Consider the following 26,247-nt stretch of genomic DNA (forward strand, 5'->3'; position numbering starts at 1 on the left):
CTTTATCGGTAGGAAGCGCAGCCACTATTACACAGAACACACAACACAAGCGCTTGTGTTGTGTGTTTTGTGTAATAGTGGCTGCGCTTCCTACCAAGATGAATTCGTACCAACTGGCCCGATACAATACTTTATTAAGTAAAACAAAGTAGGCATGCCCTGCTTTGCGTAAGTATTTAGAAGTGTAAAATTAACGTTCATCATGTTGCGGCTATATTTGTATAATTGTTTGTATAGTGGGTGCTGCGCAGTAATATCGAAAAGAGCGATACGCCCCGTGTACAATTAACCCACGTGCGACGATTTCACGTTTGTATCGTGTGGCGCGAGGTATTCCGTATAGACCATGTGTTGTATGAAGACGCTTACGTTTAATGCAAATTGCTACCTTTGTTCGCGTGTATTTATATATTTGGGCACACGTATTTGTTTTGTTTCCTCATTGAGTGTGCTTCCGAAGTTCCTGCAAGTAATTGCTCTTGTGTGGGGAAGTGAAAGAACGCCAGCTGCATGGCCACTTACTGGGCACGTCTTGCGCTAAATAATTTTTTTTTTGTGAGGGGCTATATCAAGCAATCACGATGCGGAGATATCATTAGCGAAGCCGGCTAACTAATGGGAAAACGCACTTAGGGAGGAGAAGTTTTGTGAATCCGGCCTGCGGTTCGCACCAACGAGAAGTAACTGCGACGCCGTGCGCACGTGCGTCATCTGGAATTCTCTCGAGCCGCGCTGTAGCAACTCTCGATCCCGTCTTCCTTTGAGCGTCATTCGCTGCCAGCAACGTTTCCAGTGTTTTCGGGTGCCTGCGTTTCTTCTTTTCTTAAATTTTTTATTTGCGTCTTTAGACTCGATGAGGGGAAAGAAAGAAATAAGAAATCCGAACACTGTAGAGGGACTGGAAGTCATTCCTCTGATGGCGTATACGTCAGCCACGTCCGTCTATCCGTTTTCTGGTGTTGCTGTCGTGTTTTCCGACACCCCCATTGGTTTATTGTCTGTAGTCCTGTTTCTTTGTGTGTATGTATGTGTGTGTGTGTGTGTGTTTTTTTTGGGGGGGGGGGCGGCCGAGTGGAAGCTTCCCATACAGTTGATCGGCCTTTTGTTTGCATGACGCCGACACCCCCTAAAATTTTTGAAATGCCAGCGGCTGCTCTTTCGTCGTCAGCGCATTCATGGATCGCTGGGGGGGGGGGGGGGGGGTACTTCACCGAATGTTCGACGACGATTGAAGAAACAGCGAGAACAAATGTTGTTGACAGAGAAGGCGAGAACGGCCTGTACAAATAACTCTTGCATGTTTCGGGCGCTCGGCGTTCCGTAACGTGTTTGACGTTTGACCCGGCCCTGGCGCAGCGCCTCCGCAGAGTACCGGAAAAAAGAAAGAGAGAAAGAGAAAGTGGATGGTTAAACAACAACAAACAGGAAGAACAGGAAGAAACTAGGCGAACGTTCATGACGGACGGCCTCAACTTGCCTGCTTTATACGTGCGTGTAAAAAAGGGACAAAAAAAGCGCCAGCTCGAACGGTGCGTCGTGAATTCTCATGCGGAGAGGCGCCGCTGACGGCGTAATCGAATTATGCGCGTGACGCTTCGAAAAGGCCGCGTACGCTGTTCCGCGCGGTGCGCAGTGCATGAGCTTCTACTCCGCCGCAAATACGCGCAGCATTATCTAAGCTCAAAAACTCTGCTTACGCGTTGTACATCGCGTCGGCTGGTCACTGTCGTGCACGATCGAGACCTTTTTTTAAGGCCTACACACTCATAAAGCAGCCTTATCTTTATCGTTTCTTTGCGCTAATGCTTGTTAACTGCTCATAAACAGTAAGCAAACCTAAAGATAACTGGTATGTGAACGATGGCTTCATATTTATTTGGGAAGCGTGTCTGAGCGCATGAAAGTGATAACGAAAACGAATGACAATGCCGAGGTCGATTTGCGAATACTTAGGCGTGGCTCGCTTTATCACGTCATACATGCGATAAGCCTGACATCGGTCTATCACGCATTCTTTGTCTTTCGCGTGCTAGCGTATCTCTGGGTGTAAGTGGACCCTTACTTTTGCGATAAAATTTAAAAAAAAAAAAACAGGCTCGCGCAACGTTGCACCGTTTTCCGAGTCGGACCCCGGCGCTCATACATGGCGTGTTTTTCCGGAGCCTCTGCAGCATCAGCATTGACGATCCGTCGACGCCTCGACGTGATCAGCGCCCCGATGGCGAGCCGCGTCCTGACGCCGCTTTGGAGTTCGCACCGCGCGTTATACGCGCTGTCCACGCCCGCCCACCAAAGTGGCCCCCCTTCGCGTCGCCCGATCGGTCTCTTCCCCACGTCTTTCATTTTTCTCTTGTCTCCATTATTTGTGTGCTTTTCTCGCCGCTTTCTTTTTCGCTCGCTGCACGGCTCTTTCGAGCGCTTTGGCTGTCGCATTCAATTATGGGCCCCGCTCTCTTTCCTGCGTCAGCTGTCCTTTTTTTTTTTGGCTTCCCCACAATGCGCCGCTGCATTGCGGAGGAAGCCTGCAACTGTGCTTGTCAGTCTCGGTCGTAAAGCGCTATTGTCGGGGCCGTTTTTTCTCGGGATAAGAAAAACAGGAGAAAAGGAAAAGAAAATAATCTTAACATTACCGTTATTAGGTTTTTCGATGAATTTCCGGAGAAACGTAAGTGGGACTGGAAAGTACGGCGCGCGAATTGGAGAGAGTCGCGAAATGGAAGAAAGACGGCGGAACACCGAAGTCAATTCTTTCTAATGCGATTCTCTGAGTTGCCTTCGACTAATTTTTTTTTACACCGCCATCTGTCGGTTGTCGTAAGTATACTGAAGTTCAGGTAAATGATTTACGCCGTGTTCTGCTTGCCGAGCTATAGGGATTCCGCGTAGGTTTCGCGCTTATTACGTAAATTTTATTGTCTCTGTTGCTTTTTATGCTCAACGTGACAAGCTCGAAGCAAAAGGCGTCGCCGTTATTCGGCGCTGCAGGCTATTTACGTATGTCCATTTTTCCCCTTTTTTTTTTCCTTATTCCGTTTATTCGGTTTTCTGTAGAGGAAATCAATCACAGCACATTTTTCGCCTGCCGCCGAAACTGTTCGCTCAATTTCTCTAGACTGTTTCGGCGTTGGTCGAGTGTGGCCTTTATTATTCCGCCCGACAAAACAGTCGTGCGAGCCGCTGCCGCTTTCGTAAAGAACGTCACTGCGGGCGGCGCGAACAAATTATGTCGGCCGTATTCGCACTAAAAGGTCAAGGTCGTCATGTCGCGGAGGGGCCGGCGTTTTCGGCGAAATAATATTACGCACGACGCGGCTGCGCTGCGTGGCGGCGGGGACACAAGGGAACTGAAAAGCTCACAGCATTCCTTATGCACGCACTTGAGATGACTAGAAGGCTTGAAGCCATCTTCTTTGTTCTTCTCTATCGGTGTATCGATCCGCTCCCCGAAAGCTTTCAGCAATTAATGATGTGGTTTTCTTACTGCCTGCGGTATCGAAGACATTGCAAGCTGTGAAACAGTGTGTACGTAGAACAAAAAGTTTGACCATTTAAAATACGATGCACTTATACGCCACTATATTGGAGAGCGTTGGACTGTCCTGGTTCGAGCGGAAATGCAGCTAGATTGTTTACTAGCGAACAAGGGCACAGGCAAGAAAGGAAGCGACACACTACGCCTATATACTGTGTCCTTGCTCACCGGAACAATCTCTCGCAGTATTCACCAGAACCAACTGTAAGCGCTTAGCATTGCAAGCTTTCTGCACAAGCATGGTTTTAACACTCCCCGCGATCGGCCCACATTTGACCGAGTGATGATGTCATATTATGACGTCAGGCGTCACAAGTTTCGGTCACCTGTCACCTTGTGATACCGTCACATGGTGACCTAACCATGTGAGAGAGATAGGGAAAGAGAGAGAGAGAGAGAGTACAACTTTGGCATAGTCCGGTGCAGACGCTGTGATGATCTTTCACATCACGGGTGTTAACGCCGATGGTCTACTTTCCTGTTTGACGAGGTGTCTGAGGCGTTTGCCTCAGTATTAAATGCGACGCTTTGAGCTGCATGGCAGCTAGCGACAGGGGCAAAAAAGGAGATTTGGTAAGGAGAAAACGGAGCAGCAACGGCGGCGTTGTCAGGCGATTGCTTCTGCGGCAGTCGCTGCTGCTGCAGCTGCTGCGCGGAAGGAGGGGCAGCCGGCGGGACCGTTTGTCGCGAGCGGGCGACGACGGTGGAGGCCCCCCCCCCCCCCCCCCCCCCGGTTTTTGCGAAACCCGATCGGCCCCGAACGTTGGGAAAGCGTAAACGCGCGACCGTTTGAGCGCCGCTCGCCGCCGCCTGCGTTTTTTTCACCGGGGATGTTTGCGCTGCGCGGCAACCGGAGCGGTGGTCGAGGCGTTTCCACGCCCCGACGGACGGACGGCCGGGCGAACTGAATGGCACTGCGACTGAATGGGACACGACCTCTCGCGTTGGCGTGTGCGCATGGTGGACAAAGGCGCGATTGCTATTGGGAGAAAACCTGCGGAGAAAATCGCGCAGTTCGTGTGTTCTCTTTCGTCCATTGCGTTATCGCAGTAATATGGCTCGCAGCCGCGCAGATCGGCTTCTGCAGTAGCAACCAAACTACAGAGGCACTGTCGTTGCCAGGGGAGGGGGATTGAAACACTAGAACACTCACGAACGCAGAGGAAAGTTGGGTAGACCCCCTGAAAAAAAATCTGGCTGCGACCCTGCACGGAGTAAACATTTTGTGTAACGCAAGACTATGCATTGGCGCTTTCTCTTGGGCTTTTAAGTGTGAATACACTTTATAAGCGACCCCAAACCATCCACCGCCGTCGGCGGCGTCCGCAGTCTTCTCTCTATCTTTAAAAGAAAGAGGACTTGGCGGGCCGCAGCGCGACGCTCTACCGAATAAGCCACGGACGCGACGCTGATAGTCCCCCTCCCCCTTCGCTCGCTCCTCCGCTGTCCTCGCTCGCTGCAGCTGCGCGCGCACCCCTCTCTCTCGCGCGCCCGCCTTCTCTCTCAGTCTCCCGTCGAGAGCGGGTCGTGAGGGGGAGTAAAGTTAAAATCCGTTGGCATTCGCCAGTGAGTTAACGTAAACTCCCCCGTGTGATCAAATTGCGATTCCCAGGAACCATTACACTATAAAGGCACCATAGTATGATTAATAAATATAATAGTGTGAATTAATAAATACCCCTCATAGCATCACCCCGTGTATTCGCACTTAACCATGTTCACCCTCGGGGAAATGCTTGGGAGTTTTTTTCGTTGTTTTTTTTCGTCGAATAATACCATAACGTAGCGCGAAATATGTGGTCACCACATTAGTTCAGCTTTTCATCAAACTAAGGCGTGGCGACACAATCTGCGCAGTTCTCGACGCAGCCTCCACCTCGCTATCTTTTCGCTCGACGTGACACTGCTGCACAATGCGCACCGCAATCGGATAAGCCACAGCGCCGATAGTCATCCTATAGGCATACGTCACCGGGGGCGCCTACAAAACTGGGCTGCAAGCTCGCAGGAAGATTCATTGTTTATCTAACAGTTCGAGCGTTAGCGTCGGTATGTTCGGCTCGCTGCTGCTAACACGTTAATAAACGTCATTTTGTTTCATGTTGGAATGGTATACGTTCCGTCTAGGCGGCATCCCACAAAAGTAATATGAGTTTTCTTTCATTGATTGTGTTTCCAATGAGGTATTTGTCTTGAGGGCTCCCTTCTCAGTGTTCCGGTTGTTCCGTAAGTCCCGTGTTTGTCTATTGATGATATTTGTTTTCATCTTTTTACCGACAATCGCTATCTTCTGGGTGAGTTGTCGTCGGTATGTCGCTTGCGCTAAAAGCGCTTCAAAAGCCAGTCCGCAAACTTGGCATTTGAAAATTTTATTTGATTGATTTTCCAATATAGATGTGGCGCTAATAGATCCCTTAACGGAAATTACGGTTGAGAACAGTGGTATACTATGAGCCAGATAATCGCCCTTTCTCGTAGAGAACATCCTAAACTGGTAACGAAACCGGAGTACGTGTTATTACACCGCCCGTTCTAGAATGTGCAAATAATATATTTTGCGCAGCTTGACGCACTGGCGTGAAACAATCGCTGCATCGCCTTTTCAGGGGCAGCGTCGAATGGGGGACAGAAAGTGGGGGGGGGGGGGATATTCGCCTGCCCCTCTGACTTTCCAACCCACCTCAAGCCCTTTTTCAGTAAACTAATGCCGGCGTCTCTGTACCTTTCCTTCATAACGGCTTTGGTCGGTGTCACGCTCCAAGGCACGGAAGCAGCTACACAGCCTGAAAATAAGCATAACACAAAGCATCGGCGTGGCCAGAGAGTTGTTTCGGGGGTTCGACACCCTCATCCATCTCTCCCAAATTACATTTCTGGCTACGCTTCCGAGAGGAAGGTCACTTAGTATCTATCACGCAGCCCACTTCGTCCTCGGTACGCATTGTCCACAGTTATTTGACAAGATGTATAAGTTACGCGTATGTAATTGGGGGATCCTGCGTCGGCCGTAGCATCTTCTGCTCCGGCGAATGTGCAAATGCAGCGGACCGTTTCCCCGAGTGCTCATCAGCGGAGCAGACTTCTCTCTCGCTTCTTTGGCGGCTGCCGCATCTCTCGACCTGTCTGGCTGCCGCCTCTGCTCCCGCTTCCCCGCCCCAACACTCCCTCCTCCCATAGCGTGTATATCTTTAGCGTTTGCTCCCGTACGAGACGGGCCGCTGTCTACGGAAGCGGCAGAAGAGAAAGAGAGAGGGGGCGGGGAGGGAAGATACGGTTCAACTCCATCCCCGCAGCAGTTTGCCGTTCGGGTTCACGTAGAAGAGCGTACACGTGCGATAGCTGCTCCGGCCGCGTCGGCTTTCGTTTCTCCAGCGTTGCGACGATGCGGTGGTTGGAAGAATCAGTGATGGGTAAAGGAGTAGGGGAGGCAGCGCCTGCAGTCTCGTTGACGATTCAGCCAGACGGTTAGCAGCCGTGCCCGTATTCTTATTTTTCTTCCTTTTTAATTGCGCCGCGTGTGAAAGCGATTAGATTGTATACGACCCTGTCTCTTCCCCGGCTGTCGCTCCCCTCTCGCTCCTTCCGCTCCACGGTCACGTATACTCCGGGACTTATTACTGTCCCCCGCTGTGAAAGTTAGCGCCGTCTGCAGCGCCGGTTTAGTCAACGCAACAGTTTTTTTTTTAGAAATTTCTTCTTCGTGAAACCTGCAGCGACTTCCTGCAGCTGCAGGCGCCGCGATACGTCACTCGTCTGCGTATACATGTCTAGCTTAATTACGCGTGTCGAGTGAAAAGAAAGCAGCGCCCATTTTGAAATAGAACCGCTGTATAGAAAGAAACCTCGTTGATGATAACGTAACATATATTTTTTTTAGTCTAGATGTCGCATAGGGGATGTCTTTCACACGTAAGCTCTCATGTCGCGAAAATTGCGACGTCAGTGTAAATTAAATAACCTGAAAGTTTTGCCTTTCATTTCGCAAAATCGAGAAATTAAGAAAAATACGGGTCCTATAGCTGTCAATCAAGGCCGCGTGCTTTCAGCGAAATGCATTACAATCATTGTTAAGGAGGAGGAGGAGGGGGGGGTTATGTCCCAAAAGCGGAATGTGATTATGAGTGACGCCGTATAGTCGAGGGCTCGGGAAATTTCGCACCACCTGGTGTTCTTAAAGCGCATCTAAGCACAGGGGCCTGTCGCATTTTTTCTTCGTCGGAATTCGGCCGCCTCGACTGGGATTCGAACGCGCAACCTTCACAGTCGAGAACCGTAATGAGCAGACCACCGTGGTGGGTGAAAAAGCAATGCACAGCTCTTGTGGTAGTTATACGTTATTCTAACTGTGTGGTAATTTGCGTATGTATACGACTTCAGCATTCCTTAACGGATCGGCGGAGCACAACGAGAGCCGGGCGGCAGGAAATAGATACGGGGGCTCGGCAGCGCTCCAGATACGCCGCCGCATCGATGGGAAGCACATAGCCCCCGGGTTTGTAAAAACCGCGGCGCCAAAAAAAAAAAAAAAAAAACCGCGGTGTTTCTTGGGCGCCGGTTTAACACAGACGGCACAGTCCTCGTACGCGCCCGCCATGCAGTGCAAAGCAAGTCGTTGACCCGATTTTACGAGCCGGGCACGCGAGCGTGCAGGGCGAGCCAGCCGGCGGTGGCTCCGGGATGTCGCCTGACGGGGGCGCGAGACGATCCACTTGCGCACCGCGCCTCCACTTGTGTTCTCGCGTCTACCGAGATCCGCGACGAAGAGGACGCGTCGACGCCCTCAACAGGCTGAGAGATAAAAGGAGACCAAAGGGTTGGGCTCGTTGTGTACGCCAGAGACTCGTCAACTTGGTCGGCGACGACTCGCATATTTAGACTGCTCCGTGTGCTTTGTATCTTCAGTTGTTATATTAGTGTTATTGTTTGCAGGAGTGGTTTGTAATGGTGCCGCAGTTCCAGCCATTACAAAATAAAAAGAAAGGAAGGTTGCGCTTGGAAGTAAAGTCGCGGCTTGCCGCACCACACGCGTGCCTGCGTATTCTTGTTCTCATAATTGCGGTCCTTTGTTTCTCCTTTTTTGTTAACTTTTCGTGAGCGCAAAGCGCAGAATCTTGGTCACCGGGAAGACCGACACATGTAGGCTGCATGCCCTTGTCGCGATAGAACATGTACGAGTTAATCGGCAGTGTGCGCGACCGGTTGTCTGCTGGCTTATGATGCGGCCAAGTAAGTCGAATTCGTTTGTGTTTGTCTGTGAGCGTTATTAAAAAATACACAAACCGTCGTGTGTGACACTTCAACGACGCGAATGTACAGTTCGCGTATGGTGGCGATGTCTACATCTTGGGAGTTTTCCGCGCTCGGCTGTCTTTTGCACATCTAGAGATAGCCGGTGGAGCCTCCGAAGCTGTCAATCAGTGCTCCTTTTACTCCAAACCTCGTGTTTTCACGAGCTTAACCCGCGCCTACGCACGCAACGTGTGATGGGTTGTCGTTAGCTTGTTTTCAATCCAAGGTCCGAGGTCCGACGCGTTCGTGCTTGCTTCTGTGAAGTTGGCTCCACCCTGAGCGCGCTTGCTAGTGGGAGAAGCCAGCTTTCGGTTGTAGCTGGCTCGAAGTGCTTCGACCGTTGCAGTTTGTGTTGACCAGATAGTCAACTGCGTTGCTATGCAACGTGAAACACGCGCTGTTGTCTCCCTGACGTGCCGCACACTTCCGCGATATCCCCCACTGTACGCGGGAAACGTGTGATGCGCCGTATTTTAATTAGTTTGAGTAGTTGTGGACACTGATTACGGCATTGGCATCTTTAACCATTTGCGTGTTTTTAGATCGTTTTCTTCATCTCCACGATTCTTTCAAGGTTGCGTTTATTATCTCGATTGCTTTTCATCTATTTTTGAACTTCTTAATCAATCAATGAATCCCTCATTGTTTACTCCAGTGAAATAAAAGCTGCGGCGACCTCTGGATAAATGTACTTTCTCGGTTGCTGTAGCCGGTACACTCTTGATTTGTACTCGAAACAAAGGTTATAAGAAAGTACAAGTGCGTATTTCGCTTGTTGATTGATCTCATTGTTAGGTATTTTTTCGCAGTCGTATAATGTATGTTAGTGATGGTATGTGGTGCCGTCTTCCTCTCTCTCACTTTATTATTATTATTTTGCTTTTCCAAACGGATAAATCGTGTTGTCGAATTAGACATGAATAAATGAACGCTTGTGTAAGTGGCTATTCTCGCACGTAAGAGAACCCCCAGGGGTTACAATCGATACGGAATATCCCACTTTACCATGGCGTGCCTTAATTATATCTTGGTTTCCGGCTGCAAAGTTCCATGTTTTTAATATTTGCAGTGAAATAAAAAGCCTGTTGATTCCAAACTCAAAGTACATTGTTCACTTGTAAATTGTATTTTGCTAGCGCTATATTGTATGTGCAAGAACGTCCAAGCATTTTAATTCAGTGAGAAATGGATAATAATAATAATAATAATAATAATAATAATAATAATAATAATAATAATCGCTTGCTGTGAGTGTCATTGGGGATGGATGGGTGGCTATTTAACGGTGCGGCAGGGGGAAAAAGAGATTTGACAATGTACAGTATGTTAATTAATTCTAGTGCTTTATTTGTGGTTTTATTCTGACGGCATACGTTGTTCGCTGTGTATGATACAGACAAGTCCGGATGAAACGCTGGCGGCGAAGCGTCGTAAAAATGCGCCTTGCGTTATTTGACACGCGTAATGTTGGCGCATCCGCGATCGCTTAAAAACTAATGAAATGTGTGTCTGTGAGTCACTGCAACATGTCGCTCACTCACGAAGGGGAATGCGGGAACAGAAACGAGTGGTGTAGATCTGTTTTTTTTTCCCTTTTCGTCCTCGTCCAGATTTAATTAATCGAGGCCTTCAGTTGCGTTAATTACGACCATACCATGAGTAGGCTGTTGTCACGCATGCGCACGATGGGGATGTGGTGTACGAATACGATAACAATACTCAACACGTGTGCTCGCGATTGCATGCAGGTCTGGCGCGCCTCGCACGTTTTGCGTGTCTCCCATTTCTTTGCGAAACTAAATAGAACGGTGACTCATACCCAGATCTACGACAGCTGCAGCTACAGTCGGCATTTCCCGTTGCGTGTCGTTCGTTGCTGACCAGCTGGCCCGGTCCGCGCTCTTCGCTGTTGGGCAAAACGCTGGACGAAACGCGAAGTGCGCCGGCGTGTCGCGACGCGCTTTCGTGTTTCGTAAAAAGGCCGCAGCTGGCGCGAGCGTTCGGCGGCGGCGCTGCATTCGCTCGCGGATTCGTTTACGTTTCGCGCGCGGTGAAACGAGCGGCGACGTTCCGTCCAGGTTTTGCTGGCTCGTATCTCGCGCGTACGTCGCAATCCGTGCTGCGAAAGAAGTTATGCGCGCCACGCGTTTTGTCTGTCTCGCTTGTTTTTTTAGCAGTTTCGCTTCCGATGTCTCATTTCGAGCGTGCGCTTTGTGCAGGCACCCGGGGGGGAGCCTCCGGAGCAGGCATGATGACCCCCGCCTGCTGCGAACCCGCGCTTTGGAGGTTCTGAGCTCGACACTTCTGCCGGCCAGAATCTTCTGCGCTGTTCGTCTCTAGCTGCGCCAAAGCTGTCTACCTCTAACAGGTGAGCTCGCCGCCGCGAATTTGCATATTTGGCTGTTTCTCTCGGTTTAACAGTCGAAGTTCTCGAAAGCTCTGTTGAAGGACTGCATATGTTTAAATCTCGCCGAATATCACTTGCACGCATTACGCGCAAAAGAGCTCGAGCGTGAGAGAATCAGTGCTAAATAACATGCCTTTAATGCCTGCAATGAAGCACATATAATTGAATATGAAAGAATTATTTTCTCTAAATTTCCTCATGCTTTGTTTTTATGCAGTGAAAAAGTTTAGTTAATTTAGTGTTCAACGAGTAATAGGATTTGTAATTATGAATCGGTGCATTATTGAGTTAATTAATCAATTAAGATAATAACATTTTTTGTCAGTCTGTGAAAAGTATGTATATACATGGCTTTAGTCATGCTGCATTCACATCAGCAAGATGATATATTGGTGGTGTCTTAGATTGTTAGCTCTTAAATGGAGGGAAGAAATGTATGTATTGGCTTACTTGATTAGGACACTTCATGGAACCTGATCCAGGCTGCGGCGGCTGCATTTCCGATGGAGGCGGAAATGTTGTAGGCCCGTGTGCTCAGATTTGGGTGCACGTTAAAGAACCCCAGGTGGTCGAAATTTCTGGAGCCCTCCACTACGGCGTCTCTCATAATCATATGGTGGTTTTGGGACGTTAAACCCCACATATCTATCTACTTCATGGAACCTGGAGCTCTTTTTTATATCATGCATATAATTGGTCCTGATAACTTTCATTGGGATCTGAACAATGTAAAGCTTTGCATCTTCAAAACGATCACTTTTGTTTTATTTCAAAGACATGGTTGCGTTTCTGGTGATTAATTAATTAAAGATTGTCTTTCTAGTGATTAATGGTACTTGCACTGTTTTGCATAGCAAAGAAGCCCGATCTTCACCACATTCACCGGGACTATTAGGTTGATTCAAGAAACCACCCTAACTTTACTAGCTCTGTAAAAATACTTGTAATGGGCAAGATCGAAGTGAACGGGATGTATGCAGTTGCAGAATTTCTATTTCATCTCATCCCAAATTTACTTGTCTATCTTGTTTCGTTCAGAGCCAGCCTTACACTACGACAATGATACTGATACGCGCAAGGTTTTTCTGTTCACAGTGGCGTAATCACTTCTTACTTCAACTGGAAGCAATCGCTGCAAAAAGCTCTTGTTGGATCACTAAGAGTATGAATATGTTTTTTATATGACATTGCTCCATTATTCTTTTGTTCCTGTTCATTCTTGTTCCCGACAGGGGTGGCGAGTGTAAGCCACATAAGTTTTGCTGTTGCTGCAATTCGCACTTAAAAAGAAAAGTTCTTTGTCACAGGATTGACTGCACGTTGAAGAGCCTTTGCTGATTTCTTCGAGCTTCTGCCTTTTTCCAGATGGCTCTTCTTGCTTGTACATGCTTAAAGTCTTGGGAAATGACTTGCCTAGTTCAAAATTGATGAGCTGCCAAGGTCAGAGCATTTCTGTGAGAGATAAAGCTGCCACTAGGCACCTTTTTAAACCAACTGCTCTTAGTCAAGAATTCTCACTACAGAAGTTCGACATAAATTTCGAGCACATGTACTTGCAGTACAGTAGTATCAATGACCAACACATGCAAAATGGGGCAGAGGTAATATCGAAACAAAGTACTTGCTAAAAGTGCAGCATTTGTTTTGGCACGTGATGCCTCAGCTTGATTTCTTAAATTTATATTATAAATTAATGCACACCTTTCTTATTTGTCACCAGGACTCCTCCAGCCCAACAATGCAGGACCAATTCTTTGACCACGGGCGAGATGCCAACTCGTCTGAGACTTTGGACTGTGAAGAATTCGTCTTTGATTACGACATTCCAGTGGCTATCCTGTGCGGCATGTACATGGTGTTTGGTGTAGTCTACACGCTGTATGGTGAGTTAGTCCCTCATGCTCGTTTGAATAAGTTTCTGCTTGGCTGACGTGCATGTCCTGAAAGGAAGCATCTGCTGAACTCAATCTAGGCAAAATATGACACAGTATTTGCATATATTGTCTGGTTAGTACAGAGATAGTCAAGTATTCCTGCCAAAGAAACCTTTGCTGTCATCAAATTTTTGTAGGAAAAAAAAATACTGGAGTTAAGAAGAGAAGTAAAACTGCTCCTTTTATTTTGTGAATTGGCATTTTATATTTTGAGGTAAGTACTTTTTCTTGAGACCTGTTGCAGTGACCGACCTATTGGCTATGATAACGTGCCTCTGAATCCCAAGATTGTGGGTTTCATCCCAGTCCTGGCAGCTTGGACTTGATTTGAATAAAATGCAAGAAGGGGGAGTACATTAAGATTTAGGTGCATTTTAAAAAACACCAGCTGACCAAAATAAATGGGAAGTCTCCATGCCACTGCAGTGTGCCTCATGGTAAAATCATGGTTTGGCACGTGAGAACCCAGTTTAATTTCTTAATTTCAAATGTGCTTCCAATGGCTGGAACTCGTAACCTTCACATCATGCAGAGTTATGTTTGGAAAAATTATTTGATAAATGAGTGATGGTCAAGCTACGTTGCTACTGCCTTGGTACTGCCAGCGAGTCTCGAGAGAAGGCTTTGTGCCGTGTCTGTTCAAGGCAAAGCTAATGTGGCCGATGACTTCGTGTACCATCCTCTGTAACGACTGTTGATTTCCTTCTGTGCTCTCGCCCCTTCTGCTCCCAGGGTATCGCTGCTTCAAGGCTGTGATGTTTCTGACGGGCTTCCTCTTTGGCTCCTTCGTGGTGTTCAAGATCTGCACCGTGGAGAGCCTCCTGCCAACAGCGGGCAACGCAGGTGTCTCCCTTGGCGCGGGCCTGCTGTTCGGCCTCATCACTATGCTGGTGCAGCACGCCGGCCTGTTCCTGACCGGCTTCCACACGGGCCTCTTTGCGGGCTTTGGTAGCATAGCCTTGATGCGGATATGGTACACGCCATCCACGGTGTGGCTGACTGTGGGCATCCTTCTTGCCTGCAGCATCTTCGGGGCTGTGCTCAATCTCTTCTGGCAGAAAGGTACCGTAGCCTGCTCAATTATTTTCAATGCAATTAGCATTCCTCGACGACATGACCCAGTCTGCAGCGAAATTCTTTGTCTGGTTTTCTTTAACTTGGATCACAGTGTAGTTCATGGTCTGATATGGGTAGGGTGGTTGTTTTCAAGAAACCAAGTTTGGCTTCATTGGACCGACTGAAGTCATCTGGCTGTGGGCCACATTTAAATTAAGCTTCTTACTCACCAACATAAGTCACTGCTTAGGTGCCAATGACATATGTGCCACTCTTCAGTATAGACAAAAACTTCAAAAATATTTTCTAGTGCTGAGCAGAATGGAACCTCCATCATTCATATTTAAACGTCTGGCCTGGACAGACGTTACAGCTTTATTGCTGCATCATTCACTATGTCAATAGGGAACTGTAGGCAGGAACCTGTGGTGCAATTATGTACAAATTCCAAATCCGGACGGAAGCGTTTCGTCGGTGACGTCAAAAAGTGGATGGTCCGCAGCGGTCGCGATGACAAGGGGAAGCAAACAGCCAATCAGGAAAAAGAAGGCTTGCGTCATCATTTTGATGTCGACTTGGGGACCGTAGAGCAAAGTAAAAAGTGTTAGTAACATGTTAAGAAGTAGTTAACTATTATTGATCACTATTAAAATGTGTTGGCACTAGTTTTTAAACGTTCAAAAAGCAATACGGCACAATCCAAACATATTTTTACTGTTATTGTTTTGAAACAACGCTAAATTTAGCGGGATGGTTGGTGATGGCGCTAGGTACAACCCAGTTTCAAGCAGTTACTGTTCTCATATCTCCACCACCAAACGGCGCAACCTTCGAAGCTCCATGTTCGAAGCCGTTGGCTCAGTCGAGCGCAGACACGGCAGAGGACAACGGCACCGCTAGCCAACAGCAGCAGCGGCTCATCCGAGTTTCCGAGGGTCAATGCGCGCTGGTGCTCGCCTTTATGACCGAACCGAACCTTATGTTCTGTGACCGAACATCCACAGCTCACGGCAAAAGCCATCGAGCTGCAGCACGGCATCACGGTCGCCGACTGGCGGCGGCTCTGGCAAGTGCTCAGCGACGCGCTCAACCGCTGCCGCTCAGGCGAGACGAAGAACCGTGACAGTGGAAAACCCCATGTTGTCCAAGTGCTCGGATGCCGAAAAGTCGCGAAGCCCTTTCATTTCAATCCAATCCATGCCACTTTGCAGCCATTTCAATCCATCCGGTTCCTTTCGGACGGTCTCTCCGACCATTCCTTCGCCTTCCTCCGAAAACCGAAAAAAAAAAAACAGTCACGTGACACCTCGTTCCACGTCACATAGAACGTCACAGCATTCGTCACGGTTCGAATGGGCCAATCGCGCGCGACTCAATGGAACAGACCGCCTCCGTCCGGATTTGGAATTTGTATATAATCGCACCACTGGTTTTTCAGTACATGCCTCACACATAATGTGATCATGCGTTGCCAGTAGATGAGCACAGTATCTAGTACATTGCTTCCCTGTTTGCTAATCATGTAAATTTCTACAGTCATCCTGAGGTGGTTTCTGCCATAATTCTTTAGTGACAGCCATTGTGACTGCAGCTGGCTGAATAGGCAACTAAGTAAACAGCAGTGAAAACAACGGATAGAGACTCAGGCAACACAAGTGCTCAATTTGTTTTAATCGCTGTTAATTCAGATACTTTATGCTATCAACTTGCCCATAGCTTGCGATTTCGATTCATTATGCCAACAGATGTAGTAAAACTCCCTAACTTTGTTCATATTGGTTTGAAATAGCGTAGCAAGTATTCAATGCAGCTGTTATGTATGTACTTACACATGTCTTTCCTTGTGCAGCCTTGACCATTCTAGGCACAAGCGTGTATGGAGGTGCCATGATGGTTGTGGGTTCGGACTACTTTGTGAGTCGGTCACGCCTGACGGACTGGTCCCTGGGTGTGATCCTACTTAAGCCCCCTCTGCCCCTGTGCTGGTTTTCCTGGCTCATTCTGGCTCTGTGGCCACTGCTCATCGTCATCGGAGTGATCACACAGTGGAGGCTCACAGGCCGTGGCACCTACCACTCTGACGGTGCGTGGGACGCATTGCATGCTCCTACCTTCGTTGTATAGTGTGATTAGTACTTACACCTTGCAGTGCAAAGGATGGACGAGAAGGTTGTGTTCTATCTTCATTTCTTCATCGACACTTCTCAAACGAGTGTTGTGGTTGTAAATGTGCACCGAGGCTCACTATCGGCTGACAATGTGGCATATACTATAGAACCTCCCCACTTCTAGTTTGTCTGCCACAATACAGGCTGTGGCCAGCGGTAGCATCATTACGTATCACTAATTTAAATTGAATGTTTCATATAGGATGAAATATTCAGGTGTTCATGCAAAATACTTGATGTGTTGACTAGACTACATATTTGTGCACAATGCCTCTCCGTGTTGTACAGAAGGAAAATGGAGATAGGCGTTGCTGTGGAACACTTATTCGGTACATTACCATTTTGTTGTAATGGCATGTTAATTAATTATGCAGTCATTTAGGCATGTTTAAACTGTTGGTACTACTACATTCGTACTGGTGTTAGCACATGTATGTGCATTCTGCGTGAAGACGGCTAGAAGGTTTCGAGAGACATGAATTAGGTGCAGCGTGTTTGGCTGCAAAAAAAGGATAAAGCTGAGTAGATGCTCTGTTAATATTTAATTAATCAGCTCGGTAGCAGTACAATAGTGGCATTTCGCTTGCTGCAGCTGACAATCTGTGTGAAATTCCTGCCAAAGAGCACATATACATATCACATAAGTCAAGCCTTAGCCGCTCTAGAGATACGGGATATGCATGCATTCTCGCCATGTTCACCTGTGTAAATGGTAACTACCTTGAATGGTCTTTCACTGCTCCGATCAGTTGATGGAGTTCGTGTACGCCAAGCCTCAGTATAACAGCATGTAGAGTAATTGGGATGCATACAAATAGCTTTTTTTTTTACTTCTGTTGCATCTTGCTGTCATTTTGCTTTGTATGGCATAATCTTTGAAAGATGCTATTTAGATAACAGCACTCCTTCTTTTTCAGTCACCATTCAGTCTGTATGTGTGAAGCCTGCCACTAAAGCAATGCTTCTGTGTGTTAATGCTGCAATTGGTCATATTAGTCATGTGTGGTCTACTCTCCTCAAGAAATGTGCAAGTATAGTTTTTTTTCTCCCGTCAGCAGTTGGACCATCCCGAAGGTCTCGTCAGCTCAACCTGCAGAGAATAAGGCAAGAAGAATCTCGTGCAGAGCAACGGCAGCGCAAGTATCGATACCTGTACCAGGTGCGGACTGCTCACGGCGATGTCATATCCCAGGTGAGATATGGGGGAAAACCAGGGGAGCTTCGGAGTACGTGGTCATTCTCAAGTGGATTGGCCTTTGATAGGGCCCCTGCTAAGTGTGTCACATTTTACAAGGCACAATAGGGGGAAGAGAATCTACAAAGAAAAAAAAAATGAGGTGAAATAGCTGCATTAGTTAGCGTCAGAAAGCAACTGAATTTTGGGTAGAGTGACTCAAAACCTCCTACAGGCAGCACTGAACAACCAGGTGATGCCGATTAAAGAGGTGCTCTAAAGCAAAGAGCTCGAAGGTATGACAGCTGTTGGAACAGAGCGCAACCATTTTTGTTCTGTGCTCAAGTGCTACGATATACCAATGTGAAAATTAAAGGCACAGTTACCTAATTTACAGCATTCTATGGATAGCACGTGTGAAACCGATCCTACACGAATTTGTCATTACTGTACGGATAATGTGTGGGCAATTCCAAAATCACTCTGCTGGGCAGTCTGTCACTACTGTGATCCATTTTGAATTCAGGCAACTTATTTCTCAGTGATAAAACATTGCCTATGTCAGTGTTGGTTCAGTGCTTACCATTATTTAAGATTCTTCATTAGACATAATAAAATGTGTTTAAGTAATAGTCAAATGCATTTTAAGCCACTTGTTTGTGTATTTTATTCATACAATTCTTTACAATTACTTTTATCAAATAGTGTTTACTTATCTTGCTTTATTATTCATTTTGGCTAGCTACTTCTGTAATTGCTGTAATGCCTCATTGTCATGTTCAAGGCAGAGACTCGCTGACGTCAAGTTCATTCTACACAGAAGGTTGCTCTATATAACTATTGATGTGCCAAAATTTTTCTAATGTGAAATAGAAGTCTTCATATGTACATTCTGTTAATAGACATCCTGTGTAACAAACAAAGACCACATCATGAAAAACCATAAAAGTACAACTTGCCAGCAGGAAAAAAAAAAAAAAGAAACAGACCAGTTTTATTTACTGCATCTGTTTTCATTTGTGCCTTGCCACAGCGTAATAAGTAAAAACTTAGAAAAGGGCATTGACAAGTTCATCCGTCTTAGGGCCAAACAACCAAACGTTCCTTTCCTCAGTGAGGAAGCCTTCATTTTTGTGAGGCCACCTTATGTCACTCTGAAAGCTTCCTCACTGAGGAGCCCTCGGTGAAGGCTTCCTTGGCGCTTCCTCAGCTTAAGGTTGCTTTGGGGCTACCTTCGTGCGCTGTTAGGTCCGCTCCTTGCCCTGAACGAGCGCTTCGCCTCACAGCTAGCCCACGTGATGTTTTCGTTTTCTAGGCAACCCTCCCACCCCACCTCTGCGGGGAGACACGAGCGGCGAGCGTGCGTGCACGGTGCCAGGCACGACAGCGCGCAGTGTTGCTAGAATGCACCACGTTTTGAGCTCAACTACGGTGGCTTTTCACATTCAGTAATCGTAGTTGGAAGAAAGCGTACACGCGTCTCTATATTAACACTTCAATTTGGAAGTGATGTGGTGACCCAACTTTTTTTTACAGAATAAACGCCTGTGAGCAAAGCTTATATTCGATAATCTCGAACGCAGGAGCGCGGCAACCATTCCTCCCACGAGAATGGGTTAAGGGAGCTTTCAGAGTACACTTGCTTCCTCCGTCCGTACTTGGTTGTAAGGAAGCCTCACGTAAGGAGAGGACGCGGTCAAAAGAAAGGAACGTTTCGTTGTTTGGGCCTAAATCCCCTAGAGCTGTGTTGCTAAACAGTATGGGCTAACACCTATAAAAGCGACTGCTATGGCTCCAAATCAGTACGAATTGTATTCTTTAACTACTCAGAAATATGACTTGCTTAACCATTGCTATGTGATACAGATGTTCCTCTTTATTTACCATTACTGGTTGTGGGCCTTTCGAATCCCTGGGTCTCTCACTGCATGCAGTACCTACCTTTGCAGCCATGGTCCTCTGTCGCTTATCTTAACGCATCTGCTTGAAAACATTTGCACAGTAGTTGCACTGCGCTAAAAATGCCTCAAGGTACACTGCACAGCTTCAAGCATGCACAATCCTACTTTTTAATCAACATATTCATTAAGTGCAACTTCAGAATCGAACTTTTAAAGGGACAGTAAAGTGAAATAACAATTTAGGTCAGAGTGAAAGCTCAATGTATGACAACATCTAAAACGAAAATATTATCAACAGCAGAGCCCTACTTGCCGGGAAATTGAGGTAAATGTACAAGAATACATGCGCCGCAGTAGGACATTCTCAAAATGATACTGATGACATCAGACGAACCGCCAACAACTAATCGCTAGTAATTAATCTAGCTGCACTAAATAAAGAACCTTCCATGCATCAACAGACGCAATAAAATGCTGCTTGTTCGTTTCTGTTTGATTCATAGAAAAAAAGAACCACCGAACGTAACTATGGGGAATGGCGCGAGTGGTTCAAAAGTTCTGTTTTCCCGCGCTTAAACTGGACAGGTCGTGCCATCTAGCGAGGCGCAGTTGAAACAAAACTCGTCGGCCATCTCGGAGCCAATGGCAGGAAATCGATCAATGGCCGTTATTGCTGCTGTGGCTCCCCCTGTTGTCGTTCTGTCTACTAGAGTCGGCGACCGCGCAGTAAAGCTGGGCAATGCTGTGCACAGCAACAGTGATGTGAGTCGGTGCAATTTTTGAGGCGGGGGGTAATTTGCAGTGCGCTAATTCGATACAGGTCACTATAACGTGATTTTATTTCAAAATAAGCACCTCCTTGGCACGAAAGTTACACTACGAAGCTTCTGGGCAGCTATTTCTGTCTAATAAATGTCTAGACCGCTATGAAACGTCTATTTCAACAATCAGCATTGACTTAATAGTCGCTTTCAGTGTCCCTTTAAGGTGGAGTGATACAGACGTGGCAGACTGAATACTTGAATATTCATATGTTCAGTGTAAATTATATACAGCAGCCGTCAGCGCCACCAGAGTAGTGATATTATCTCAATGCGTATCTATTTTAATGAAGTACACTGTTCACATAATACCTTAACTATGGCTGGATTTGGCAGATTCGTTCTAAATGTGAATGCTCTTGCAATTGATGCAGTAAGAATGAATGGAGGTTCTACATTTTGATGAGCATTTCAATGCATGACAACTCATTGGCTTGTGAAACTCAATGGAGGTATTTGCATTTACCGGATCAACAGCACAGAAAGTTCAATTAAGACTATTCTGAGTGCACCTGTGCCCTGCTGTAGCAACGTACCACCGCTTTTCTCCATGTTTGTGGCTTTGCAAAATCTTGGCTGCCTTTTTCACGCCCTGCTTCAGCTTTATTTTTCTTCTTGGCAAAAAATGCGAAATGTCAGCCCGAGATGTTCCCAGGGTTTGAGAGACCACGCCTTGTTTCTCTCCCTCTATTTCCCTCGCCTTATCTGTGCTGCTCCTGCCTGACCTGGCAACAATCACACTGCGCCCGGCCTGTTTCCCATCAACGAAAACCTGTTCTGCCTGGTGCTGTGGGGACACGCAGAGCTACATCCAAAGCCTGCAAAAGAAGGTGTGCCCGCCACCTGACGACAGCCTCTCGATGCTCCACTCCGACCTGACACACCTCACAATGCTCAACCCTTCGGAGAGCACGGCCACCACTCTGAGCCAAGTTACCTGAGCGCGACCTCCGTCATCTTCAACTAGACCTGGAGCAAAGCAAGCCGAGGGACGCGAGTGGCGTTGGCCGTCCAGAGGTTTACAAGTTGCGATCGACAAGGAGCGGCCTTCGCACATTTGGTGTTTATTGACGAGCAGCTGTGCTGGCGTTCATTTGTTGTGTTCAGCAGGGTTAGAACCTGAGTCGCCTTTGAGGCAAAGCGCTACTCGGACTGAGTGCAGAAGGACTAGTAATCCACGGCAGCGAAGTTGTGAGAAGTTGCGTCGAGGAGATATCGTTGAGGTGGGCACATCGATGTGGGAACACGAAGCCTTCCCGTACCAGCGACATTGTTCAGTCTTTAGAGCTTCTCTCCAAATTCACTGTTGGAATGCAATGCCGAAGGATAGTGGTGCTGAATGTTGAGCAGATGTGGCGTATTAAAGCTGTGCGCTTTTTTGAAGAGTTATTTGTTACAGCGGGGAAATATTCGCGAATAACTTTTCAAAGGAAGATGTAAGCTAGCGTAGACATGGCAAAGGAGTCAAGAGGCGCAGTCCCGGACGTGTACACGAGCCATGCTTAAGTGTTGTTAGGGCACAAAGTATTTCTCATCTATTGCATGATGTTTTTCTAGTGTGCAAAGAGAGAGTGAGGCATTTCTTATGCTCAAGAGCTTAGTGCAGCCCCGGTGCAGTTGAGTTGATGTTTTGGAATGCGGTGTAGTTAAGGACGGTTCGGTGTACATACTAGTTTCGGACTAATGTGAATGTGTTTCACTTGTGATACGTGGGAGAAAAGGACAGTTATACTTCTCTTTCCTTAGAAGCCGTAACGTATGGCACAACTTTGTGGTGTTCAGTGATTGCCAAAACTACAGACACTAAAACCAGTATTGTGTACTCTCCGATAACAAAGACACTGAATGCCTGTTCACGCATTCAAGGCATGGGTGTGTAATAGGTAGTCATTACATTTTTCTCTTCACCTGGAGTGTACTCAGCCCTGGTACGGGATTCATTGTGCACATCTGAGAACGTCCAAGTTTTTTTTTTTTTTTTTTCATTGTTGTTGCTGTGTTCCACTGTACATATCATATGCTGTAGGACATTAAAATGATTGTTTATGACCACTTGCCTGTTTGGATCACTTATACAACAAGATTAGAGTTACTACGTTTTACATTGGCGTAGAAGACAGAGAGGAGGCCATAGGCAGGTTGGCTATTTCAAAAAGTTTTGAGGATGATAGTCTTTTTTGGGATACTTCAACACGGAAATTTTGGCCTGTCTGTCTGTCGCACGATCCAGCATCTACTAGGCGATAGTTTAAGCTGTTCCTCTATGCCCAGCCATCTTGTCCTGCTGGCTGCATCCATACTTGTGAACATTGTCAATCAAAAAGCAAGTCTTATGCATGTTTGAGATAAATGTAAATATTAAGGTATCAGCGTGTTCCTTTATTTCTATAATGTATAGATACGCACTTCTAATGACTGCAGTGCTGATTATATTTCGGTGACAATGTGAAACTATGAACAAAAAAAAACAAACTCGTTTATGAAAGTGAATTCCACTTGGGAAAGAAAATCAAGAATGTACATTTGATTCGTACACCCTTCCACAATTGCAATGTATTTTTTATGCCAGCAAAGATAGGAAGTAGGGGCAATCTAAAAATAAACGAAGGGCCACTTGAAGTTTGCGATATTACTGATTTTGATAAATAATAGATATTGTAGTCATTGCACGGGTGGTAGCAATGCAGACCAGTACTAGCGGACGAGTGTTATGAGCTGCAATGACTGCAAATGGTGTGCTGCGTATATGTATAGCTGCTAAGCATTTAGTTAGTTGCAAAATTTTTCAGTTCCTGTTTATGGTGTAATAATATTAATAGTATTTGGTGTTTAGATGCCTAGACCACAATTTGATTATAAGGTGGCTGTAGTGGTGGGCTCCAGAAATTTAGAAAATTTGGTGTTATTTAAATGTGCATTGACATCACACAGTACAGGGGCATCTAGCATTTCACTTGCATTGAAATGTTACCGCCATGGCTTGGATCGAAATCGCGACCTTTGGCTAAGCAGCTGGGCTCCGTAAATACTAAAACACCGCTGTAGCGGACTGCTTATGGGGTGAAAGCAGCCCAATATTAGATGCCCATTGCTTCAGTGTTTATGCACACTTTAGAGTGCTATTGTAGATGTCGCTTGGTGTAAGGTAAGTGCTTTGGGAAAAGGTGTCAAAAAGACTAGTTTTTGTTTTGGGGAAGTCTTTATAACAGTAGGAATAACTTAGTATTTATTTAGAGTGTGACTTTGTAGCACGCAATCTAGAACAAGTATTTTAAATTGTGGTCACTGTAAAAATATAGTACTCTGCATTTTAGTTCGAAGTTATATATATTATTAGCAAACTATGCTTTTTTAAGGTTGCCTTGATGTAGAAACTTGTGCATTCAGCGATCATTTGGATGATGAACAACTGCTTCATGTGGCTCACCTTGTATTGAATAGGCCAATGCTGTAGTTCAATGGTGCACCAGATCATTTACAGCGTTTACTCTGCTACATGACTATTCAGTGGGGGGTGAAAAATGTGTCCAAGCCCGAGTTTAGCACTTGATCCCACTGTAACTTAATGCAAAAGGCAGATCCGCTTCAGTTTCTGCAGCATCAACATGCACAACAGGAAAAGCATGATGGGAACAATGCAAGTCTGAAGTTTTTGTCACAGCAACTGCTGTTCTGAAATGCATGAGCCATCATCTGAAGAAGTTGGGGCATTGCATTACATAGACTGAAAAAGTCTGTATCACGAGTATATGGCCTACAACATAGTTCTTGGAAAATAATTGTAGAATTACATATACCGAACAAGCTTCACTTTCTGTTCTTCATGGCACCGTGCATCAATGAAAGTTTCAGAGTGTACATCGGCCATGTGCACGGGTGCATCTTGTTGCACTGCACGGGTGCATCTGCAACAAGTTCTCAAGAAATGCACAAAACTGGAAATTTGCAAGCACCGTAAATGCTGCACCTCACAGCAAAAGTACGCACACTCTTGAGGAACCTGTGTATATTTATTTGCCCCCTCAGAAATGGAAAAAGCAAGGACTCAGTGAACTGTTTCGCTGGCAGAAATGGTGGCCAACAAGCCTACAAATGTGTTTTGGTACAATGGGTTAACCCTACCAGTTGTGAAGTCTAGTTTTTCATTTACAAAGACAAAGTGCTACAGTTCATCCCTCAGTTGTGAAGTGTGGAACACAAGCTAAGCAGGGAGACAAGAACTGGCACAAGTCTTTTCGAGCTTCCCTTAGAAGTTGGAAAAATGCGAGAAACTTGAAAAGTGTTGAAGACTGACCTTTAGAGGACTTTTTCTGACATCAGCGAATTGTGCAGCGTAGACAAAACTTCTGCCAACGCCTGTGTACCCTCGCAAGCACCAGTAGTCAAGTTCCAGCCTTGCATCAAGTCTTGTGTAATAACAAGTTATTTAGTGACATTATTTTTTCTCTCAATGATGGCCTGCCAAGCTATCCAAGATGCCACACAACTTCAATAAATCGCGACAAATCATGTCCATGTGGTATTTCTTGATACAAGATCTTTTCATTGTACATAGGATATTTCAATATGTGTGTTCTATGGCCTTGAACCAACGCAGTTATTAAATAATGAATCGCAAGTTCAACGTAGACAGATGTTGAACAACAAACGTCACTGGAACCAACCACGGGCAAACCAGGTGAGTGAAGAGTTTGTTATTCAATTTCGCATATGCATATATACACACACGAGCATACACGAAGGTTGTTCCACCTCCCTCCCCACCAAAAAAAAAAAGTACCCAATTTCCACCACTGTGATACCCGAGCAAGTGCTTGCATGGCCACCCAGGGATTCCCATTCGTAGAGTTTCCACAGCTCTGTTTACCAAAGCATCTATGACATCAATGTAGGGTTTCCCATGCACAAGTGGAATCTTGTTAGGAAAATTCGCAAACTTGATGTGCGAAAAGTGCGCTGCTTTTTTACTGCACATCACGTTATTTGACTTCTTGCTTGTTACTGCAGTTGATATCACATTGTCTGCAGCGAGTTCCATCAGGTTTTCCGCCCCCATAAGGTGTAGCAGTGCAGCACCGACGAAGCGCAGGTGCACATTTCCAAAAACTTCAGTTCAGTGTTGTAATTACTTTTTAAGGAGAGCTAATAGACAATAATGCCAGGGAAAGCATGGGAGATGTTATTACAAGTAATTGTAATGTAAATTTGAAGAAAGAAAAGTGGACGAAAAGATGACTTGCCATTGGCAAGTTATCTTTTCGTCTTTCATCTTTTCGTCCACTTTTCTTCCTTCAAATTTACATTACAGTTATTAGTAATAACATCCCCTATGCATTGCCTGGCGTTATTGTCAGTTAGTTCTCATAAATATTGTGCCTAACAAAGAAAACAATCCCTTATGTTTACACTTTCCTTAATTACACTTTGGTTATTTCAGTTGATTATATTATTTTAGACCTCCTCAGTTCACTTAAACCTGCCTTTGTGCATTTCTAGCCTTGCTATGGCCTGTATTGAGCGCTTTACTCTGAGCGTGACCACGCCACATAAGAACCATGGATGGACGACAAGCAGCGCCACTAAAGTGCTTTGCTCTTAAATATTACTGACTACGCCCCCGGAGCCACTGCTTTGGCTCTTGTTCTCATCACATACAGAGAACTAAACTCAAGTTTCAAGGTAATACTTCGCTTGAACGTTGACTTGCCCCAGCTTAACGTTACGGGACCTGCTAAGTAAATGATGAAACGAAGCTTCCATCATGAAGTTTTGTTGGTGTTCTCAGTTTTGTGAAACACTGCCGAGGATGGCCACCCATAATAGCAAGTGTGGGAAATGCCATGATTCGACTGCTGTTTACAAACCTGTGGAGTCAATAGCTTAGGTTTTTTGAGTGAATAACAGACCAATTTAAGTTCTCTGCATTAAGCACGATTTATAAGGTTTTAAATAAAAGTATTGTTGT

General features: G+C 46.1%; 1 protein-coding gene across 4 annotated transcripts in view; it reads left to right on the top strand.

Moving 5' to 3' along the window:
• LOC119177776 (transmembrane protein 198) overlaps positions 1–22,334 on the top strand; it is a 111,724-nt gene extending 89,390 nt beyond the window's left edge. For 2 of the 4 annotated variants that reach the window (XM_075889060.1, XM_075889063.1), the window contains 6 exons: positions 11,041–11,189; positions 12,949–13,111; positions 13,895–14,224; positions 16,068–16,301; positions 17,442–17,578; positions 21,086–22,334. In XM_075889060.1, coding sequence (XP_075745175.1) covers positions 12,967–13,111; positions 13,895–14,224; positions 16,068–16,301; positions 17,442–17,578; positions 21,086–21,223 — 984 coding nt within the window. In that variant the 5' untranslated portion in view covers positions 11,041–11,189; positions 12,949–12,966 and the 3' untranslated portion in view covers positions 21,224–22,334. Of the gene's footprint in view, positions 1–10,904; positions 10,924–11,040; positions 11,190–12,948; positions 13,112–13,894; positions 14,225–16,067; positions 16,302–17,441; positions 17,579–21,085 lie in introns of those variants that run through there. The other 2 variants (XM_075889068.1, XM_075889055.1) reach the window with 2 other exon arrangements.
• Positions 22,335–26,247: the final 3,913 nt, after the last annotated feature.

Source organism: Rhipicephalus microplus, chromosome 1 (genome assembly GCF_043290135.1).
Source record: "Rhipicephalus microplus isolate Deutch F79 chromosome 1, USDA_Rmic, whole genome shotgun sequence".
NCBI lineage: Eukaryota > Metazoa > Arthropoda > Arachnida > Ixodida > Ixodidae > Rhipicephalus > Rhipicephalus microplus.